The sequence below is a fragment of the Carassius gibelio genome, chromosome A24 (assembly GCF_023724105.1).
Source record: "Carassius gibelio isolate Cgi1373 ecotype wild population from Czech Republic chromosome A24, carGib1.2-hapl.c, whole genome shotgun sequence".
NCBI classification, from domain to species: Eukaryota; Metazoa; Chordata; class Actinopteri; order Cypriniformes; family Cyprinidae; genus Carassius; species Carassius gibelio.
Genome location: NC_068394.1, coordinates 4235022 through 4253467, shown reverse-complemented (window position 1 = coordinate 4253467; position 18446 = coordinate 4235022). Strand labels below are relative to the sequence as shown.

At 33.2% G+C, this 18446-nt stretch overlaps 3 protein-coding genes across 8 annotated transcripts in view; 1 reads left to right on the top strand and 2 right to left on the bottom strand.

The window, feature by feature from the left end:
* Positions 1 to 998: 998 nt before the first annotated feature.
* On the bottom strand, positions 999 to 7305 carry LOC127945820 (carbonic anhydrase 2). Its single transcript, XM_052541897.1, has 7 exons — positions 7138 to 7305; positions 6142 to 6339; positions 5278 to 5396; positions 5093 to 5185; positions 4607 to 4669; positions 4345 to 4500; positions 999 to 2755 (listed from the first exon to the last, which is right to left on the bottom strand). The coding sequence occupies exons 1-7, from the start codon at positions 7169 to 7171 to the stop codon at positions 2636 to 2638; spliced, it is 783 nt and encodes a 260-aa protein (XP_052397857.1). The 5' UTR covers positions 7172 to 7305; the 3' UTR covers positions 999 to 2635.
* A 1228-nt stretch (positions 7306 to 8533) lies between these two features.
* Positions 8534 to 9667, top strand: LOC127945823 (ribosomal biogenesis factor). Its single transcript, XM_052541901.1, has 3 exons — positions 8534 to 8902; positions 8987 to 9103; positions 9336 to 9667. The coding sequence occupies exons 1-3, from the start codon at positions 8792 to 8794 to the stop codon at positions 9402 to 9404; spliced, it is 297 nt and encodes a 98-aa protein (XP_052397861.1). The 5' UTR covers positions 8534 to 8791; the 3' UTR covers positions 9405 to 9667.
* Positions 9668 to 16221: 6554 nt separating this feature from the next.
* Positions 16222 to 18446, bottom strand: part of LOC127945818 (RNA-binding Raly-like protein) — a 99504-nt gene continuing 97279 nt past the window's right edge. For all 6 annotated transcript variants that reach the window (XM_052541890.1, XM_052541894.1, XM_052541893.1 and 3 more), the window contains 2 exons: positions 17718 to 17753; positions 16222 to 17587 (listed from right to left, as the gene is read on the bottom strand). In XM_052541890.1, coding sequence (XP_052397850.1) covers positions 17721 to 17753 — 33 coding nt within the window. In that variant the 3' untranslated portion in view covers positions 16222 to 17587; positions 17718 to 17720. The remainder of the gene's footprint in view (positions 17588 to 17717; positions 17754 to 18446) is intronic.

Here is an 18446-nt window from a genome sequence, read left to right as displayed (position 1 = left end):
TTCCCAACATAAATCACTTACAGAGCCTATAAACTTAGCGATAACTCAGCATAGTTGCTAATCATTAGCTAGTGAGATAAAAAAAAGGTCAACGTCCTAGACTGCACTAGAATGGAAATGTTTCACAGGAGTGTAGGTTTTATTCAAGTTGTAGCCTCTATCAAAGTAAGTAGCTATTAATCTATCTATTAGCCTGTGCTTTAAATGTTACAGATATTTTACATATATAGCATTTGAATGACAATGAATTTGCGTTTCTTGTTTACAGCTGCGTGATAATGTCATCAATATCACGGTCATCATGGATTGCATTCGGGAGTGATCATTTGTGTAGCTAATTTCATTTAAATTGTGTCCTTTGTGCCAAATAGCAGTGATATGAATACAACTTTTGGGCCAATTCATATTCAGAAAAAAATCATCTATATTATCTCTTTATTATAAATATTGATCCTTCACTGGGAGTTTGATTGACAGGCGATTGACTTTCTGTAGTTGAAACAAGATACCTTCTGATGTTCATTCATGTTTATTTTGTGCTATAATTATAAAGGGAAGAGACAATCTCTCACGACACATTAAAGAGCCACAAAACAGTATTCATTGTTTTAATTTCTTTCAGAAATTTGAAGCAGTCCTCTTTGCTCAACCATGTATTTTTCACTGCGTTCGAACATGATGTGTGGCATTATATGCCATGGCTTGTCGGACGAAATAACACTAACTAATTGGGGGAGGTCTTTGTGCAATAGTTCAATAATCAAGGAACCTTGTGACACTGAATTGAATCAGCATTGAACTTAATAATAACACTGTTGTCTTTTGTGGAGGGGCTTTATAGCAGAAATTGAGAGTATTATTTTCAAGTTTATGAAACTGCTTTGTATAAAACTTTGTATTGTGCTGTATAAATACATAGCTTGATGAGAATTAAGCTATATGCATTCCTGAAAAAATATTTTGGCTAGGATGCTTGGAGAAAACACATACATATTCAATCACTGCATAGCACCTTTTTATTGCTGAAATTACATCATGTTCCCATATTAAAACAATTATCTTTCACATAGGTCATTAGTAAATCATCACAAAAACACAACACAGAATAAGCATAAAATATCTATACTTAAAATATCCTCTTTGAAAATAGCATGACAGAGATTGGCTGAACAATATTGCTTAACGAAGCACTCAAGTAAAGTACAATAACAAGTGACACAACATATTTCAAACCTGTTGTCTTTACAAACACATAACTTAAGACTTGGTCCCAGTGCTTCAGATGAACTGATGGTGACCTCCTTGCTTAACCTGCAAGATTTGTCTTATTGGCATGTTGGCTTTTATTAAGACTCACTGTGTTACTTGTGCATCGCTTTGCAATACAGCTCAAGAGGTGAATTACTCGTAGTCCAAGATTAAAGCATAACAAAACTAAACAAACAATGGCACATTAAGGAATTACATGCAGTTATTGCTACTGTTTTTAAACTGAAATCTTGTGCATGTTAATTGCTATAAATGACATCTTTCAGAAACACATGCAGAGAAATGCAATTACAATCTGAGGCAGAAACTCCAAATTAAAGCTGCTCTGATTGTACAGTATGTGCTAGATTTAGTGCGTGACTTCCATGCTTGCCGACATGGAAGTTTTGCCACGTGTGTTCATTTATCGTAGGGGATTTTCTAGATCTTACAGCCTGATAGCAGTGTGCATTGGGTTTCCTCAAGCTTCAGCACTGCTGAGACAGCCAGAGATTACAGCCTGGCAGGGAAGGACAGCAGCACAGATGGTATCTGTTCAGGAATCTACCGATCTGATTTACCTTTGTGTTTTAATCTGAGATGCTGGTCTAGGCTCTAGAGCAGAGGTGCTCAAACTTTAATACAAAGGACCAGAAATCAAACTTCATATATTGGCCAAAAGTAAAGATTATATTAAACACAACTATACAGAATAATAATAATAATAATAATTGGTGAGAAAACTATTTTTTCATAGATATTGCTACTGAATTTCCCAAATAAAAATGTCCACAATTTATTTATTTTTTTAAGTAGAAAGAATGAAGTAGTATTTTCTGGTTTACAGTGTATATTATTTTATATAATTGTTTCATTGTAATCATTTTTTTTTATTAAATTCACTACAGCATTTTATACCATGAATGCAATGTTAGTAATTTTGGATAAAAACATCTGCCAAATGCATACATGTAAGTATATAATATGGAGGGCCAAATCAAAGGTCGTCATGAGACAAATGGGTCCAAATTTCGGCATCTCTGCTCTAGAGCAATACAAATATCCCATTTACATATTAAATACCCCATTCATCTTTCTGTCTGTTTGTATATCACATGTACATCAGAGCATCATACAAAATTGGCACCATATTCTAAATCCAAATTATTTCAAGCATTTGCACTAATGAAGTAAAGAAAGAGAAAGAAAGAGTGATGGACAGTATAAACACGTTTCCCTGCATAGCCTCTTTACTCTCCAAACAGAACATCATCACTGCAAGGAGGGTGAAGGTGCTTTGAGGCCCTTGTCCTGGGACCCTGTGCTTGCATATACTGCTAAAGAAGGGAGGGAAGGGTAGAAACAGGGGTTTGGGGGGGGGGGTCCTTCATTTGAAAGATGCACGGACCCCACGACCTTTCAGAGGCTGAGGAGGGCGATAGTTGTTCACCATGCAGCAGGCCTTCTCATTCTCTGCAGTAAAAAGCAGAGATCTGAATTTTTTCATCTGCAGAGGAAGAGATTGAAAGAGAAACAATGAGTTTTCAGCATCTGCTACAATTTATTTAATAGAACTGACACTGAACTGACTAACATAGAACTGACTCGGGCTGAATTGAACTGAACTGAATCAACACTGAACTGACTCGGGCTGAATTGAACTGAACTGAATCAACACTGAACTGACTCAAGATTAATTGAACTGAACTGAATCAACACTGAACTGACTCAAGATTAATTGAACTGAACTGAATCAACACTGAACTGACTCGAGATTAATTGAACTGAACTGAATCAACACTGAACTGATGTGGGCTGCATTGAATTGAATTGAATCCACATAGAACTGACTTGAGCTGCATTGAACTGAGCTGAATCAACATTGAACTGACTCAGGCTGAATAATAACATTCTGTAGAGGTGCTTGTTTCACAGTTGAAGAACTACACAGTAAATGAACTGAAATAAATCAAAACTAAACTGAGTTGAGCTGAAAAACTATTTCTCTTTAGTGCTGCTTTACAGTAGAATTTTAATAATTGTTATTGTCCTCTATTACTGTAAAACTGCTTTGAATATTTTTGTATTCATGAAGTCAATAATTCAGCAGGCAACAATGAAATGTGCCATGAGGTTATGTGCACATTTTAACCTTGAAGCAGTGTTCCTATGCAAACATTCGACAGGGTCATGTTCATTTTCACATAAGGGCTGGATGCCACAGAGGTTGAATGGAGAAAAAAAAACAACTGACTATGAATAGGTTTTGTATATTTGTTTACTATTTCTTCAGATGACAGCAAATGTCTAGCTGGTTTTGAAAGTGGAAAGCCTAAAGACTAAATAAACTAATAATAATGTAAATCATAATTGGATGTTTTTTGCTAGACTGCATGCATATAGGTAGGTTACATGATGTTCTAAGTAGTGATTGCATTATATAAATACAGTTTATATATATATATATATTTATTGATTCATATTAATTGAAATTAATTAATGCAGTTTCTAAACTTAAACTTAAAAAGTTGTATTGGTGCTAAAAAAAATGTAATATATTTTAAATATTTTTTTAAATATTTCAACATACTTAATCATAAATCCTTCTAATATGCTGATTTGCTGCTCAAGAAACATTTATTATTATTACTGCTTAAGATTTTTTAGATTTTTTAGGATGCTTTAATTAAATAGAAATTTCAAATTTCACTTTTGTAAAAATTGTTAGTCACTTTTGACCAATTCATTTGTTCTTTGCTAAATAGCAGTATACTGTAGATTAAAGAAAAAAATAGATAAAATCTTGCTGACCCCAAACTTTCGAACAGTAGTGTATTTGAAAGTTATGTACAATTTGAACCTAAAAATACATACATTTTTAAGTTAAAAATGTGAAATAAAATTTTATGTTCACATTTTTTTTACTTTAACAAGCCTGTATTTTTTGAGTCAACAAGGTGTTCTTTGCTCTGCTTTAGAATGAATAAAATGCTCATCCAAATCTCTACTATGTGAAATACCATACTTCACTATTATGCACTTGACTTATAAATTCCACATCTATGCTTGTATTACTGGTATAAATTGTGTCAGGACCTGCTCTGCGCTGACACTGATTGGCTGCTTGCAGACGATCCATGTGACGCTCTCGTGCAGAGGAGGGGTGGTCAGAGACCCCAGGTATGTCCAGTAATCCAGAGACTTCGGGAGAAGGACTGTTGGGTCAAAGTTTGTGAATGAGTCCTGCTTTCCCTACAAGATTACATACACAAATCGATCATGAATGAAGCAGAATTGATTACAATATTTGGCATGAAGTAAAAATGACAACAAAATGTAAATTAATTGGTAGACATGCCTTGAACTTGATAGCATCCACAGCATCCAGAACCTTTTGAAGATTAGGATTTTTTGCTCCATTCTAAAAAAAATAAATAAATAAATAATTTGTTTTCTTCAGTCTAACTTTGTTCTTCAGTTCTAATTTGCAGGATGAATGTGACTAAAGTACATTATTTTATTTTAATTATTACAAAATATAATGAGAAAAACTGATGAAACAATTTTTAAAAAAGGCCTAAAATGAAAGACTTAATCATACAAATTTTAAAAGACTGTAAGTGAGGCACAATATTTTTTATTTTATTATATTTTACTTTGTTTTTGCGCAAAAACGTCATAAGCAAAAGTGATGCAACTATTTAATGACAAAGTGATTAGTAAATAGGTCCTAAAAATAGAATACTTCATTCTAATTTGAATTTTTAGTGAATTTGCCCAGTGTTTGCTTACAAATAGGCCCAAAAAACAAATAGGCCCTAAAAATGTACAACTGAACACAGACCTCTAGAAAAACTCCGACCACAGCAAGACCATCGGGCTTAGTGACTGCTTCCGCAATGCTGGGATATTTTGTGTTCCAGTGGACCAGATGGAGCTAAAGATGAAATGATCAGAAACATGAATGCTTAATTATAAAGAAAACATCTCACGTCTTAATTTTCCCAGCATGCTCAGAGAGCATAATACCTCAGCTGGGTAGCGTTTCCCATCGACTGTGTGCTCCGAGCCCTTGTCGTCACTGGCTCCCCAGTGGAAGTGGAACTGCTTGAGTCTGTATTTGCCTGAGATCGGGCCTTCCGTCAGAGCTAACGTGGACAAACAAAGATAAAAATAATACATATGATGTCAAAGTCTTACATTCTGTGTATACAGGTTACTATTGTTAAACGGGCTAAACATGGTAAAACTTGCTACACAAGTTACACACTGATCCTGTCAAAGTTCACATGAATGACACTTGTAACAAACCATTGACTTCTTAGCAGCGTAAGTTTATTTTGTGTGTATGTGTGTGTGTGTGTGGGTGTGTGTGTGTGTGCGTGTGTGTGTGATTTCTCACAATTTTAAGCGAAAGTAGCTGTGTCTCAGAGGACGAGAAGGGTCAAAGTGTTGCACTGATATTTTAACACATTCAATAAATTTTAGGCTTTCCACCTGCTTAGACATACATTACAATAATCTATAACCTATAAATAAACATAATCTATAAAAACTGTGCTAACTATCTATTTAAAGACTTTTAAACACTCTAGGACAGCATATTGTAAATTAATTTGTAACTATGTAGTTAGAGACCAAAAGCCAACTTTTGAAATGCTTTCCAACGCTTCTCGAAAAAGCATGTTCAGTAGTATGAAGTGATATTCATGAGTAATACTGTGGGATTGCATTTTAGTCAGATGCAGCCTCAATATTCAATAACTTTTCTTTCTAATTATTATCAACGTTAACACTTCAGTCGTTTCAAGAACCCTCTGCCTAAGTAAAGCTAATGATTAATACAAGAGTAGACGTAGCTTATTATAAAATATTAACAAAGAGGTCACAAACTTGAGCTGTCGACATCATCGGCGAAATTCACTTGGATAGAGTGTCCATTATTTAGGATGTCCAGTGAAGTGGAGGGGTCATACTGCAGTTTAAGCGGTTTTAGTGATTCGTCATAAGATGCTCCACTGGTTTGAATGTCTATTGGAGACTGGCGAGGTCCATTAGCAATCTCATAGTCTTTATACCATTTGTCGGGTCCTGCAGTGGAAGGTGATACAGAGGGTAAACAATATGTATCTGGGACAAAAATGCTTTTACAGGACATTAACTTTTATTTTAAAAACCAAATTCTGCACATTTAAGCAGGGCTATAACTAGCATTGACATCCCTCCAATATACAACAGTTAATATCCCTACATCCTTGCCTTCAAGGCAAAATAAAATAAAATAAAATATGTAAAAACTATTTGTAAAAGAGAGAGAGAGACAGAGAGAGAAACTAATGATATCTTTTTTCAAATAAATAATATAAAAATATATTTATGGGCATTTAAATTGCAGTGTCCAATGTTTTTTCTGCATTTCGGATTAAATAGAAATCCACAATTATGTGAAGAAGAAAAACTATCCTTACATCACTGCCTTTGCAATAATAATAATTATTAATATATGAAATATTTCATGTGCAATTTTAGAGCAAGAAAAAAATATATATATTAATTGCACAGTCTACACAGTGTCTATTGCACAGGTATTTTCTGTATTTGGTATGAAATAAAAATCCATATTTGTGTGAAAAAAATTATCCAACACTAAAATGCTTATTTATATGCATAGTTATGCATATGACATACATAATATACGTACAATCTGTACATATTGCACTTGTCATTGATAGTGCTGGCTGTGCAGCAGCCAAGGTGAACATGTCTTGTCAAAGAGGGCAAAGCAGATAACGAGGCAAAAAAGACAGAATCTGTTATACGTTTTATATTTACATAGTCTATGAAATCACACATGAATTATTAAAATCATAATTACATGGGAGGTCATACCGTTATGATCTGAATATCCCCATCCTTTATGCATTATGACAGATGCGCAGCAAGACTCTTCAAGTGTTCTGAAGCAGTGTCAGTGTTCCTCTCACAGATGAGCTGGAGGTTTATATAGCGGCTTTCTGGACGCTGTTTGCCCACATGACCGTGTACTAAGTGTGATCAGCACCAGGAGGAGCTACAGAGAGATCGATAATGCTCTCTCTCTCTCTCTCTCTCTTTCTCTCTCTCTCTCTCTCTCTCTCTCTCGGAATGCCGGATCTCTTCTGCTTTGATCTACTTACGTATTCTTGTCGTTCTATGATTGCATAAATAGATACTTGTGGCACTGGTTTTAATGGCAATAGTGCATCAATGATTCATCCTTCTGCAGAGCGAATGAATGGTGGTTTTGCGCAACCCTTGGCTGACACTTAAAAAAAAAAAAAAGATATCATGACTTCAGACATATATATGCAAATATGTTGTTGTTTTTTTAAACGGGCTACCTTACTCAAAGGATGAGTGTAGTTCTGTCAAAATATTGCATTTAGTCTGCACGTGTGTAGCTTTATCACAAACACCCACAGACAGGCTAATAATAGCGTAATTTGTGTAAAGTTGTTATTAAAAGCATATTACAATTATGCTAACTGTCCATTATGCTCAAGAATAAACATATTACATTTTAAAATGTAACTAAAATGTATTCATTTTTAATATTAATATGGAAGACTACAGTGAAAATAGCTTGCAATTTCTGTAAATATTGACAATAATGCTATTTAATTTAAGTGTATTATTTTAGTGTTTAATTAGCGTGTGTATTATTTGTAAATACATACATTTATTAATGTTCTAGATTTGTAAAGCTCTTCATCAATGTACTTGAATCTGAACTTGCAATATAAAATGATTGCCATCTGGTGGCCAAAAGTCGAAACTACTCTCAACCACGATATTTCTAATATATGAACAAACAAATGAGAACATGCATGTTTTATAAAGAAGGTCAAATGTAGCATGTATATTTGTCTTGTAAGTATATGTGTAGACCAAATATTAATGTATGTATTTTTTTTATGTAGGCTATGCATTATTCTTATAAATAATACATCCATATTAATTTATTCTAGATATTTTTGAACTGTATATATATATATCGGAACCTTGATTGGAATCTTAAACGTATGTAAATGTATGTATGAATTCACTAATGCTTGAGTTGAATGGACAAATGAAGTGCAAATTCTCGATACTTCGTTCCAACATTTTTATCTCAATAAGTAGTGACCAGTGATCTATAATAGAGAATATTTGTAAAGCCTAGATCATAGATCGTTGGTCGTGACCACAGTTTATGGTCGTGACCTAATTTCAAGATTTTGTCTACTCTCCACATCACTAGATGGCGCTGATGAACTTGTGCGGTGAAGGAAAAGCAGCACAGTAGTCACAGCAGACACGTGGATGTGGAAAAGAGCTGTTGATAGTTGAAACTACGCTTTTCTATTTTTTTGTAATAGATGCAAGGATTTATATGTTGGCGTATTTTTTTTTTTTTTTTTAGACACTATTAATTTATAATCGAGTGTAATCAAAGCGTCATCTCGCCATCTGTCGATGTTCAACGTCCACTTTGAATTGTCATCAGAAAGTCTACACGACAAATATGGCCAAAAATAAACAGAGAGGTAAAAAGCAGCAGAATGTATTTCAGGTTGCGAACAAACAGTCGAAACCCAAGACCAAAGCGAAACCAGTCAAGACCTCGCTGAAACACGTGAGTCCAGGTTTTCTTTAATTAAAGCCAGTGATCACAGTTTTAGAGGTTTTAAATACAAATAAGCTGATGTTCTTTCCACAGATAAACACTCTGAAAAATGAAAAAGTGGAAAGCTTAAATCAGATGTTCACAGAAGTGCAGCGAGATGTAAAAAGTATATCAAAATCAACATCCAGTGAACCCAAAAAACAACAGAAAGTGAGTGTTTTTTCTTGCATTTTCCACTTTATTTGTAGCTTTAATTTTGAGGACTGGACATTCTGTAAATGTACTTTTTGTAAAATGTTTTCATAAAGTCTTTTGTGCTTCGTATCTAAATCTCACTGTCATGTTTTGTGATTAAGTGCAGTGACATTTAATGTCTAAATCAATTTTGTACTGTACATACTTTGTGTGGACTGTCATATCTCACATAAACTATATATTGCAGGTGGTCAAAGAAGCTCCGCGGGAAGCTGTCAATGTGGACAATGCTACACAGCTTTTCTCTCAACTGTAGAAGAACATTTTAACATACAGACAATCCTCTAACAAAAACATTCATAATGATAAAAAATGATCTAATTATCAAAATCAACCTCATGATTTCTATTGCCCTCATTGGGCTGCTTTGTATGCAGTTTATTCTAATCACCCAACTAAGCTTTGTGTCCAGAAAATACATTAGAAGATGTCCTTGAGCACTGAATTTTGGATTTTGAATGTTATTTACGTTTGCTGAAGCATAAAGAATAAAGTCATTACAGACTGAATTCTAACAGAGATGTTTGGAAATGAGTGTTTCTTCTGTTATATTGAGCTGTAACAGGCTTTATACTCTTTGGATCAATGTTTGAACTTATGACCTAGTGGAAATAGAGATGCTACTCAAGTTTCTGAAACAGATCATTAGCTGGTGTTTTATTTCGTTTAGAGGTGAGGGCTGAAGAAGTGGGCTCCCTTTTTTGCAGTTCTCAGCACTAAAGCAGGGCTTCAAAGAATCTCTTCAGAGCTTCATCGTGACTCTGCTTACAGACAGTCTTGGGAAGGTTACTCTGGAAATGTAATAGGTTACAGATTACAAGTTAACCTATTTAAAATGTAATGAGTAGTGTAGCTGTTTCAGTTATTCTATTAATGTAATTGATTACTTCTTTAAATCTCTAACTAATGTTTTCAGCTGTTAATCATTTCGATACATTTAAAGCAGGCTGGTTTATCCTTAACATTACTGCTCAACATTGGTTCCTCTCAGACTTTAATAATAGTTACACTTTAATAATAAAATACACAAACCCAAATAGGAAATAAAACAGATATCAAATAAACGTGCTATTCTGTGTCCTAAACTCGTGAATCATTGGTGTCTCATATTTCAGGGCAGTCAGTAAATATTCAGTTGTAACCCAATTTGTGATTTAAACTTTTCAGAATTAAATAATTAAATTACTTAATTTGTATTTATTTTTGTAATAGATTACAGTTAAATGTATTAAATTATGTAGTAATTCTATGACATATAAGTAGTTATTTGGAAACCCAACATGGTAGTTCTTACACAAAATTTACTTATCCTTAGAACGCATGATTAAAATGGAATTCATTTTTATTTTCTAGCAATGGTTCTCCTTCAATTCCTAAATTTCGTTTTTGTGTCCTTCATTGTGCTGGATTATGATCACAGAAAAAAAATAATGAGTTTGAGAACAAATAAAATTGATGATCGATGTTCTATAGATTGTGAATTAGTAACTAAAAGAAAAATGTATACCTTTGTTCAGCAAGGATGCATTACATTTATTAAAAGTAAAGATCTTTATAAAAGATTTCTGTTTTGTATAAATGTGGTTTTAAACTTTGTAAAAAAAAAAAAAAAATCCTAAATAAAATGTTCATAGTTTTCCACAAAAGTATGAAGCAGCACAATTGTTTTCAATAATAAGAAAAAAATTCTGTAACACCAAATCAGCATATTATACTGATATCAGAAGAATCATTTGACAATGAACACTGGATGATGCTGCAAATTTAGCTTATAGAAAACTGAAAACCATTATTTAAAAGTGTAGAAGTGTTCTTTATTTCCGATATGCTGTGACAACAGCTCAAGACCACTAGAGGCCATACATTTATTATAATAGCACTTACTTGACAAATACTTATATTTTTCCTATTACAAAAAATATAATTAAATGTAAATACATTTTTTTCAGTAAACAAGTATTTGTATGTGAATGTGTTTTGAGCAAGTGTTCATCTGTGGCTGGTACAATGAAGCAGTGTGCAAGAAAAACAAACATGCTTATAATACACTCTTTAAAAATAAAAGTTCTTTATTGGCATCGATGGTTCCATGAAGAACCTTTAACATCCATTGAACCCTTCCGTTCCACAAGGTAGTGGGAAAAGGTTATTTAGATTATGTATTCTGTACACTAAGAAAAAAAAATGTTCTTTTTAGAACTGTTCACTTAAAGGTTCTTCATTGGCATCACTTCGAAGACCCCTTTGGATAACCTTCATTTTTTGGAGTGTGGGTTTACACTAACATTTTTTTGTTTAAACCTTTCTCCAGTCCGAGAGAATGAGAGAAGTGTGAGAGTTCACTGGTGCATAAATGCCTTCCTGACAGTATCAGGGTTTAAGCAGAACATTCGAGGGTGTAAAGAATAAATCCATCTGCCATTGAGCTTTTAACTGAAAACTGGAATTCATAAACATAACAAAGAAGGATGAAAATAATGAACTGCTCTCTCGTTGTGTTATATTATTATCCACAGTAGCAAAATACCTCACTATTAAGAAAGTAAGCTTAATATCCATAGCTAATGCAAAGCAAATCATTTTCTCTTTTAAATTAAAAACAGAGTGTGTGCAAAAGGCTTTTTTTTGGACATACTTTTATGAATGATAAAAGTCTGCAGGCACTGATTTGTGAATATTAAGCTGTCAATATATGTCTCCTGTCACTCAAAATTGAGTCACCATTTTTTATGTGCTAGGATCCATATTTTGTGCTTGGCTTTTTCAGCAGCTCTTTAATTGTCTCTTGGAGCAGCTAGGCAGTGAAAAGCATGCATATATAATTTGACTGGTAAATCAGCAGCATCTCTTCAATGCATGTTCGTTTTTTGCAAAGTCAGTTCCGCAGAAAAGCAGACGATTGCTTTCTAAGCACAATAACAAACACTTGTCGAGCACTGGGCGGCCATATCTTCCTCAAACAGGAAATGGGGATTTGCTCTGAGGGTCAGGTAAGGAGTTAGTTGTGTGTGAGGTGAGGTGAAAATCCACACACAAACGGTCTGATGCTTTGCAGTGAGATTCTGAGCTCTGCACAATCTAGTGCAGCATAAAACTCGAGTCTGTCACACTCAAACACGCACACAGTTCACAGAACTAATGTGTTAAGACTGTTCTTTGCCTCAGTCTTGTGTTCATTTGTCACATACCCACAGATGATGTCATTTCCAGAAGCCTGTTTTTAATGCGGGAAAGTGAAAAGATCTTTACATACAGACATTACTTATCGAAGGGAGCTGTCAACAATTTGGCTCTGCATTAGTGTAGTGAAGCTCAGCATTATCTAGGTCTCTCTGGTAATTTCATCATTACTGGTGCTGTGTGATGGAAAGCACTTAGAATTCCATGCACCACTGTTATTGCTGTCTGCGAAACCTTCTAGAGTTCTTCAGAACAGGTCAGATCAGCCACAAACAGCGAGATCGAGCTTGTATTGACGCAGTCCCCTAGAAACCAGAGCTGGATAAAGAGTCAATCAATGTTAATTCCTCAATAGTGCTTTGAAGTGCCCTGCATTGGCAATGAGATACACGTCCAGTTCTGGTGTAGCAGATGTAAATACTTGTATTTATGTCAGATAAGTTGTGATCTTAAAGACGTCTTTCAGATGTTTGCACACAGCAGCTGGTTTCCAGATGAAGCAATCTTTAACAGACATCTTGCAGACGTACCTGTGCTAATGGAAATTTCCAAAACTACACAGCACGAGACACTTAACCGGCCAGTAGAGATTGTTTGAGAAGCCTGAGGTTGAGCGCAGCTCAGCGTGTGCATTTCAAGCTCTTATAGGCCTGAGTTGAGCTCATTTCACACACCAGTGACTCACTGCTCACCACAGACATTCATAATTATAGACCGTCTGGTGATTAACCCCACACCTCGTTATGCCCTGAATGCCACCAAGATGAAAAAAGGTGCTGCTTTTATTCACATTAAGACAAATTGATTTAGCTGCTCCAGAGCTCGTAAAGAAAAGTGTTTTTAATCTAAACCAGGGGTCTCTAAACTCCAGGATGGCAAGTGTCCTGCAGAGTTTCGCTCCAACATGCCACAACACACCTGCAAGAAAGTATATACCTACAGTAGTAAGACTTTGAAAAGCTGGTTCAGGTTCAAAGATACAGTAAACTCTGCAGGACACTGGCCCTCAGGGCAGAGTTTGGTGACCCCCGTATCTAAACCATAGCTGAAGTGAAGTGAGAACCTCATGTTCTCTTTTGTTTTTTGAACCTGAATTACCTGTACTACATACGTCTTTTGTACGTCAAGCGTCTTTTTCTGGAATGCCTAATGCAAATAGTCTTAGATTTTATGAGCTTACCGCTAATTAGATTGCATTTTCATAATCATGAAAAAAAAAAATTCATAGGATTTGAAATAGACTATAACGTTGGTAACTACCGTTGCTTTAATTATTCTTATTAAAATTATAATTATTTATACAAAGATCATTTAAACCGTTTTTAATAATAAAAATGGTTAGTGTTTTATTATTATTATTATTATTATTATTATTATTAATAATAAAAGTTAATCAGTATTAAAAATAATATATATATATATATATATATATATATATATATATATATATATATATATATATATATATTCAATTATTTCCATCCAAAGCTTTTGAACATCATGGGTCAACAGCTTTTATTCCTCAGATGATAGTAATTAAACTACTTATCCTGAAGAGTTGCATTAATAGTTGCATTAATAAATTTAAATGAATGGAGATTTAGATGGTAAGTGGAAAGACTTAAAAATTTAAGTTTATGTCTAACAACATTCTTTGTGTCTTTGGCTTTAAATTGCAGTTCACTTTAACTTACTGTAAATGAAACCTCAGTTAGCTTTAAAGGAGCTTTAAAGGTTTACTAATAAATTGAAAAAAGTCTAATATTTACACTCAGAAATTGCTATTGCTATATTTCGCAAATAATTACAAAGAGACGACAAGTAAGTTGAATTAAACATTATATTATGAAGTAGAAAAACTGAAATAGTATTTTCTTGTAAAACACACAAATAATCTGTTATATTTTAAACATTGAAATTATTTTTACTGTGTACTTCAATAAAATCAAAAGTTATAGTTAATGTTAACAGAGATTACCAAATACTAACACATGTATTTCATGAGGATTAAATAACGGTAATTAATGACCTTACTGTGAAGTGTTACACTTAATAAATAAATAAATAAATAAATACAAAAATTAAGTTAAACAGATTATCGGAGTATATTTTACAAGAAAATACTATTTCAGTTTTTCTACTTCAAAATTGAAATGCTGCTTGTCACTTCTTTGTTAATGTAAAACTGAACAGCAGTTTCTGAGTGAAAGTTGTTTGTACATCTATTTTATTCCAGAGATTAAGTTACACCTGAACCATTAATTTCTGAAGAAGGCCTTGACTTGTTTATCTGTTCCTCATTTGTCATTATATTATACCTAAGCTGCTTATGTGTGAGCAAAGATCATTTGATTAATTGAGCTTTAATTAATTTAAACTTTAATTTATAAATGAATAAATGTAATAGTTTAATTTCATATTTAGCTCTAATTGACCTTTCAAAACCCATTATTTATTTATATTTTTACATGGCAGTGAGAGTCATTAGAAAACTTTGCATATTATTGTCATAACAAACAAATTCATTTGAATATTTTTCAAATAAGGCCTGTAGAAAAAAGTGCATATCCAGCCCTGAGGTAATATAATATAAATGTTAATGAAGATTTGTGCAGTGAGCTGGGAGATCAGTATTATAATGCAGCAAAACCACTTTAACTTTTGGATATGAAATTCCATATTGGATTCCTTTTTTTGGCAGGAGGATATAGTAACACAGCTGACTGTAAAATAAATTAGACTGAGTAATGAACAACTTTGACTACTTGGCGAATTCCTATCAGTTTAAGTTGGTATGAAATCTGAAACCTATATAATTGTTTTCAGTCTTATTTGAGAATAGAAATGTGACTGGAATCCATCCAAATGCAAATGTTTCCCTCATTCATAATGCATCCATGTATAAAATCATGATAATTGGATTCGGAAACATATTTTGTAAACAACAATTTCTCATGCGATGTTGTGATTTCGTTTATGATATGAGAGATGAAGTCATTGCATATAAAAAATGTTGCTATACTTTTCTTCGCTCAAGAGTTGTCTGCAAATATGACTGTCAAATACGCAATATGACAACATAAGGGTTTATTTGGTTATTTTCTCCATTTATATTAATATAATAAATCAAATAAGTGCTTTCTAAACAGCTTCTTTCATTTTAGTGGTAATTGTCTCATGAATACTGCTGAAAATGAGATCTGGAAGAAGTTAATACAATGAACTGATTCCATGTGAAGTGGCCAGTGGCCCTATTTAACCCAAACATTTGGTTTTGATGTTGATGAATTGAGTGTGTTTGATTCACCATCTGCTACAGCTGCGCTCAGGTGCATCCAAACCCACGACAGGTGCTACGATCCCTCCTCCACCAACCTCACATACTGTATACACAATACCAGTACCACCTTAAGAAGATTCTATAGGCTTAATGTTACTCAAAAGTGATTAGATTTGATATTAATATATTAATTGACAGGCTGGAGTCGTGTGGATTACTTGTTGATTATTGTGATGTTTTTATCAGCTGTTTGAACTCTTATTCTGACGGCACCCATTCACAACAAAGGATCCATTATAGAGCAAGTGATGTAATGTTAAATTTATCCAAATGTGTTCTAATAGAAAAAAAAAAAAAAAAAAACTAACTCATGTACATCTTAGATGACCTGTGGGTGAGAATTTCACCATAATTTCATTTTTGGGTGAACTATTTCTTCAAGAAAACTTTTTTTTTTTTTTTTTTTTTTATTCTCCAATTTATTTACAAACTCGTCATCATCTTGGTTAATTGTAATTTTCTAATTTCGTTCGACTATTTATTTAAAACCAATGCATTTAGGCTGAACTTGAATTATCGCATTTGGGTCTGCTCCACAATAAACACATAAGAAGAAAAAAAACATTTTTATTTTTTGCTAATTTTATATAGTGATTGTAATGGCAGTATTTTCTTAAACCACAATAGCCAGATAACAAATTAAACAACTGAAAATACATTAAAATAATTAACATGCCAATCATAAAAATATCTTTACAATAGTTTACATTTCTATACAATATTAAGCAATTCAGTTAAATTACTAGGTCTCTGAGCTGAGCTGTGAGACCAGCGACCTAAACCATATAGACTTGTTTTTTTCTCAAACATGACACTGATTTCAAAATGTAAAAAAGAATAATCACATTTTTCCAATAGATCCATTTTCCATCAATCTTTTCTTTTTTTAAGCTATACACATCTATACGCATTCTTTTTTAAACCAACAAATTATTTACAGTAGCAGAATGAAAATGTCAGCAGAACAAATATGAATATTCTGAAGCTGTTTCTGTAAATCTGCCATATAAAAATAGAGCTCATTATGACACACTCCATACTGAATGACATCATCGAGAACAGAAACAGTGACTACTACATGTCGCTCTGATTTACACACAGCTATGGATGATAAAAACTAAATACAGTGACAATGCACATACAATATCTTCTTTACAGTATTATTACAAATTATGACACGTTAAGACATACTGTAATTCGTTTTGTAGTGTTACAGTGGTCTGACAATATTCCAATCATTCAGAAGTGTGCAAGTATAAGGAGTCTGATGAAGCTGATGTGGCAGTACGGAGCTAAAATGCTTTCATTAAACCAAGTACTTAACTAGTTGATTTACATGATTTAGTCTGGGAATCAAAAAATGATATCTATTTTGATCACAATCAGATTTAACACAGAAAACATACTTTGAGAAAATGGGGAATGCAGACGCAAGAATTTTAAAACAATGAAACGTTCATCGTCAGACCTCACATTTTTAAATATTTAAAATTCTAGAATTGTTTTTTTTTTTTTATTCTCTGTTAATGCTGAAGGTTTCAAACATGCCATGTTACATTTTTCTGACATTTAAGGCTCATTTTCCATACACGGACTGTAAAAACCTTTTATATTTGCTTGAGGAAAGTTATCCTTGAGGGAAAAACCAAACTATAGTGTTTGCATGATAAACTTCTAAATTAAACATGAACTTACTTGCCTTTTACAGCCGTTATGCAAATCATGATTGAATGTGCCAGATGATATTAAATGAAAAACTGTGATATTGATTAGCAGATGCTAAACTTGTCAAAATATTTTCTCTGTCTAATCAGCCAATCGAGATCCTTCATGTCCTCTTTAAGAAGAGACATCCGTCTTCACAGAGTTTCATGTCTTCTGTTCAGTGCAGAGCTGATTTCATCTCAGAACGCAGAACTCTAAAAACAAGACTGCACTGCACTTACTGCATTCTATGATCAGTATATTTCATTAAAATGATTCAGTGAATAAATGCATTAAGAATACATACATCTATGAAATAAAATATACAGAACAGAACTTACTTACCTTTTAGTTGTCAATATCAGACACATGATTCTCCATCTGAAAAAAAAAAAAAAAAGGAAATCATTCTAGGAATACAGAATAGCTCAGCAAAATCTGAACTCTCAAATCAAAAATGCACTTTTATAGACCCAATTTGAATAAAATGCTATCAGCAGTTTGTCTCTCATAACCATACCAGAATATAAATAAAGAATTATGTGCAGTAAATGAATTCTATTCTTTTGAACTATTAAGCAGCACAACTGTTTCAAGATTGATAATAATAAGAAATGTTTCTTGAGCAGTAAATTATGAATGACTAAATGAAGACTGGGGTAATGATACTGAAATTCAGCTTGGTCTTCACTGGAATAAATTACACTTTACAATATATTACAATAGAAAACAGTGATTTTAAGTTTTAAGAATATTTCACAATATTACTGCTTTTACTGTATTTTTGATCAATTAGATACAGCCTAACATAACTTCTTTTAAAATCGTACCAATTCCAAACCTTTGAGCGCGTAATTGTTTAGAATAGGAACTATTTCTCCACAGATGACATTACAGTGAAATATTACATTTTACATTCTGATAATTTGCGGTTTAAACCCATTTATGGCTTTTTTGTGCATAGAATTATTCAGTTTATGCCCAGAAACATTTTCTTCTAATAGAAGTACAGTATCTAACTTAATATTGAATGAATATTAACAAAAGCTGCAAAGCAGATGCATAATGATAGTC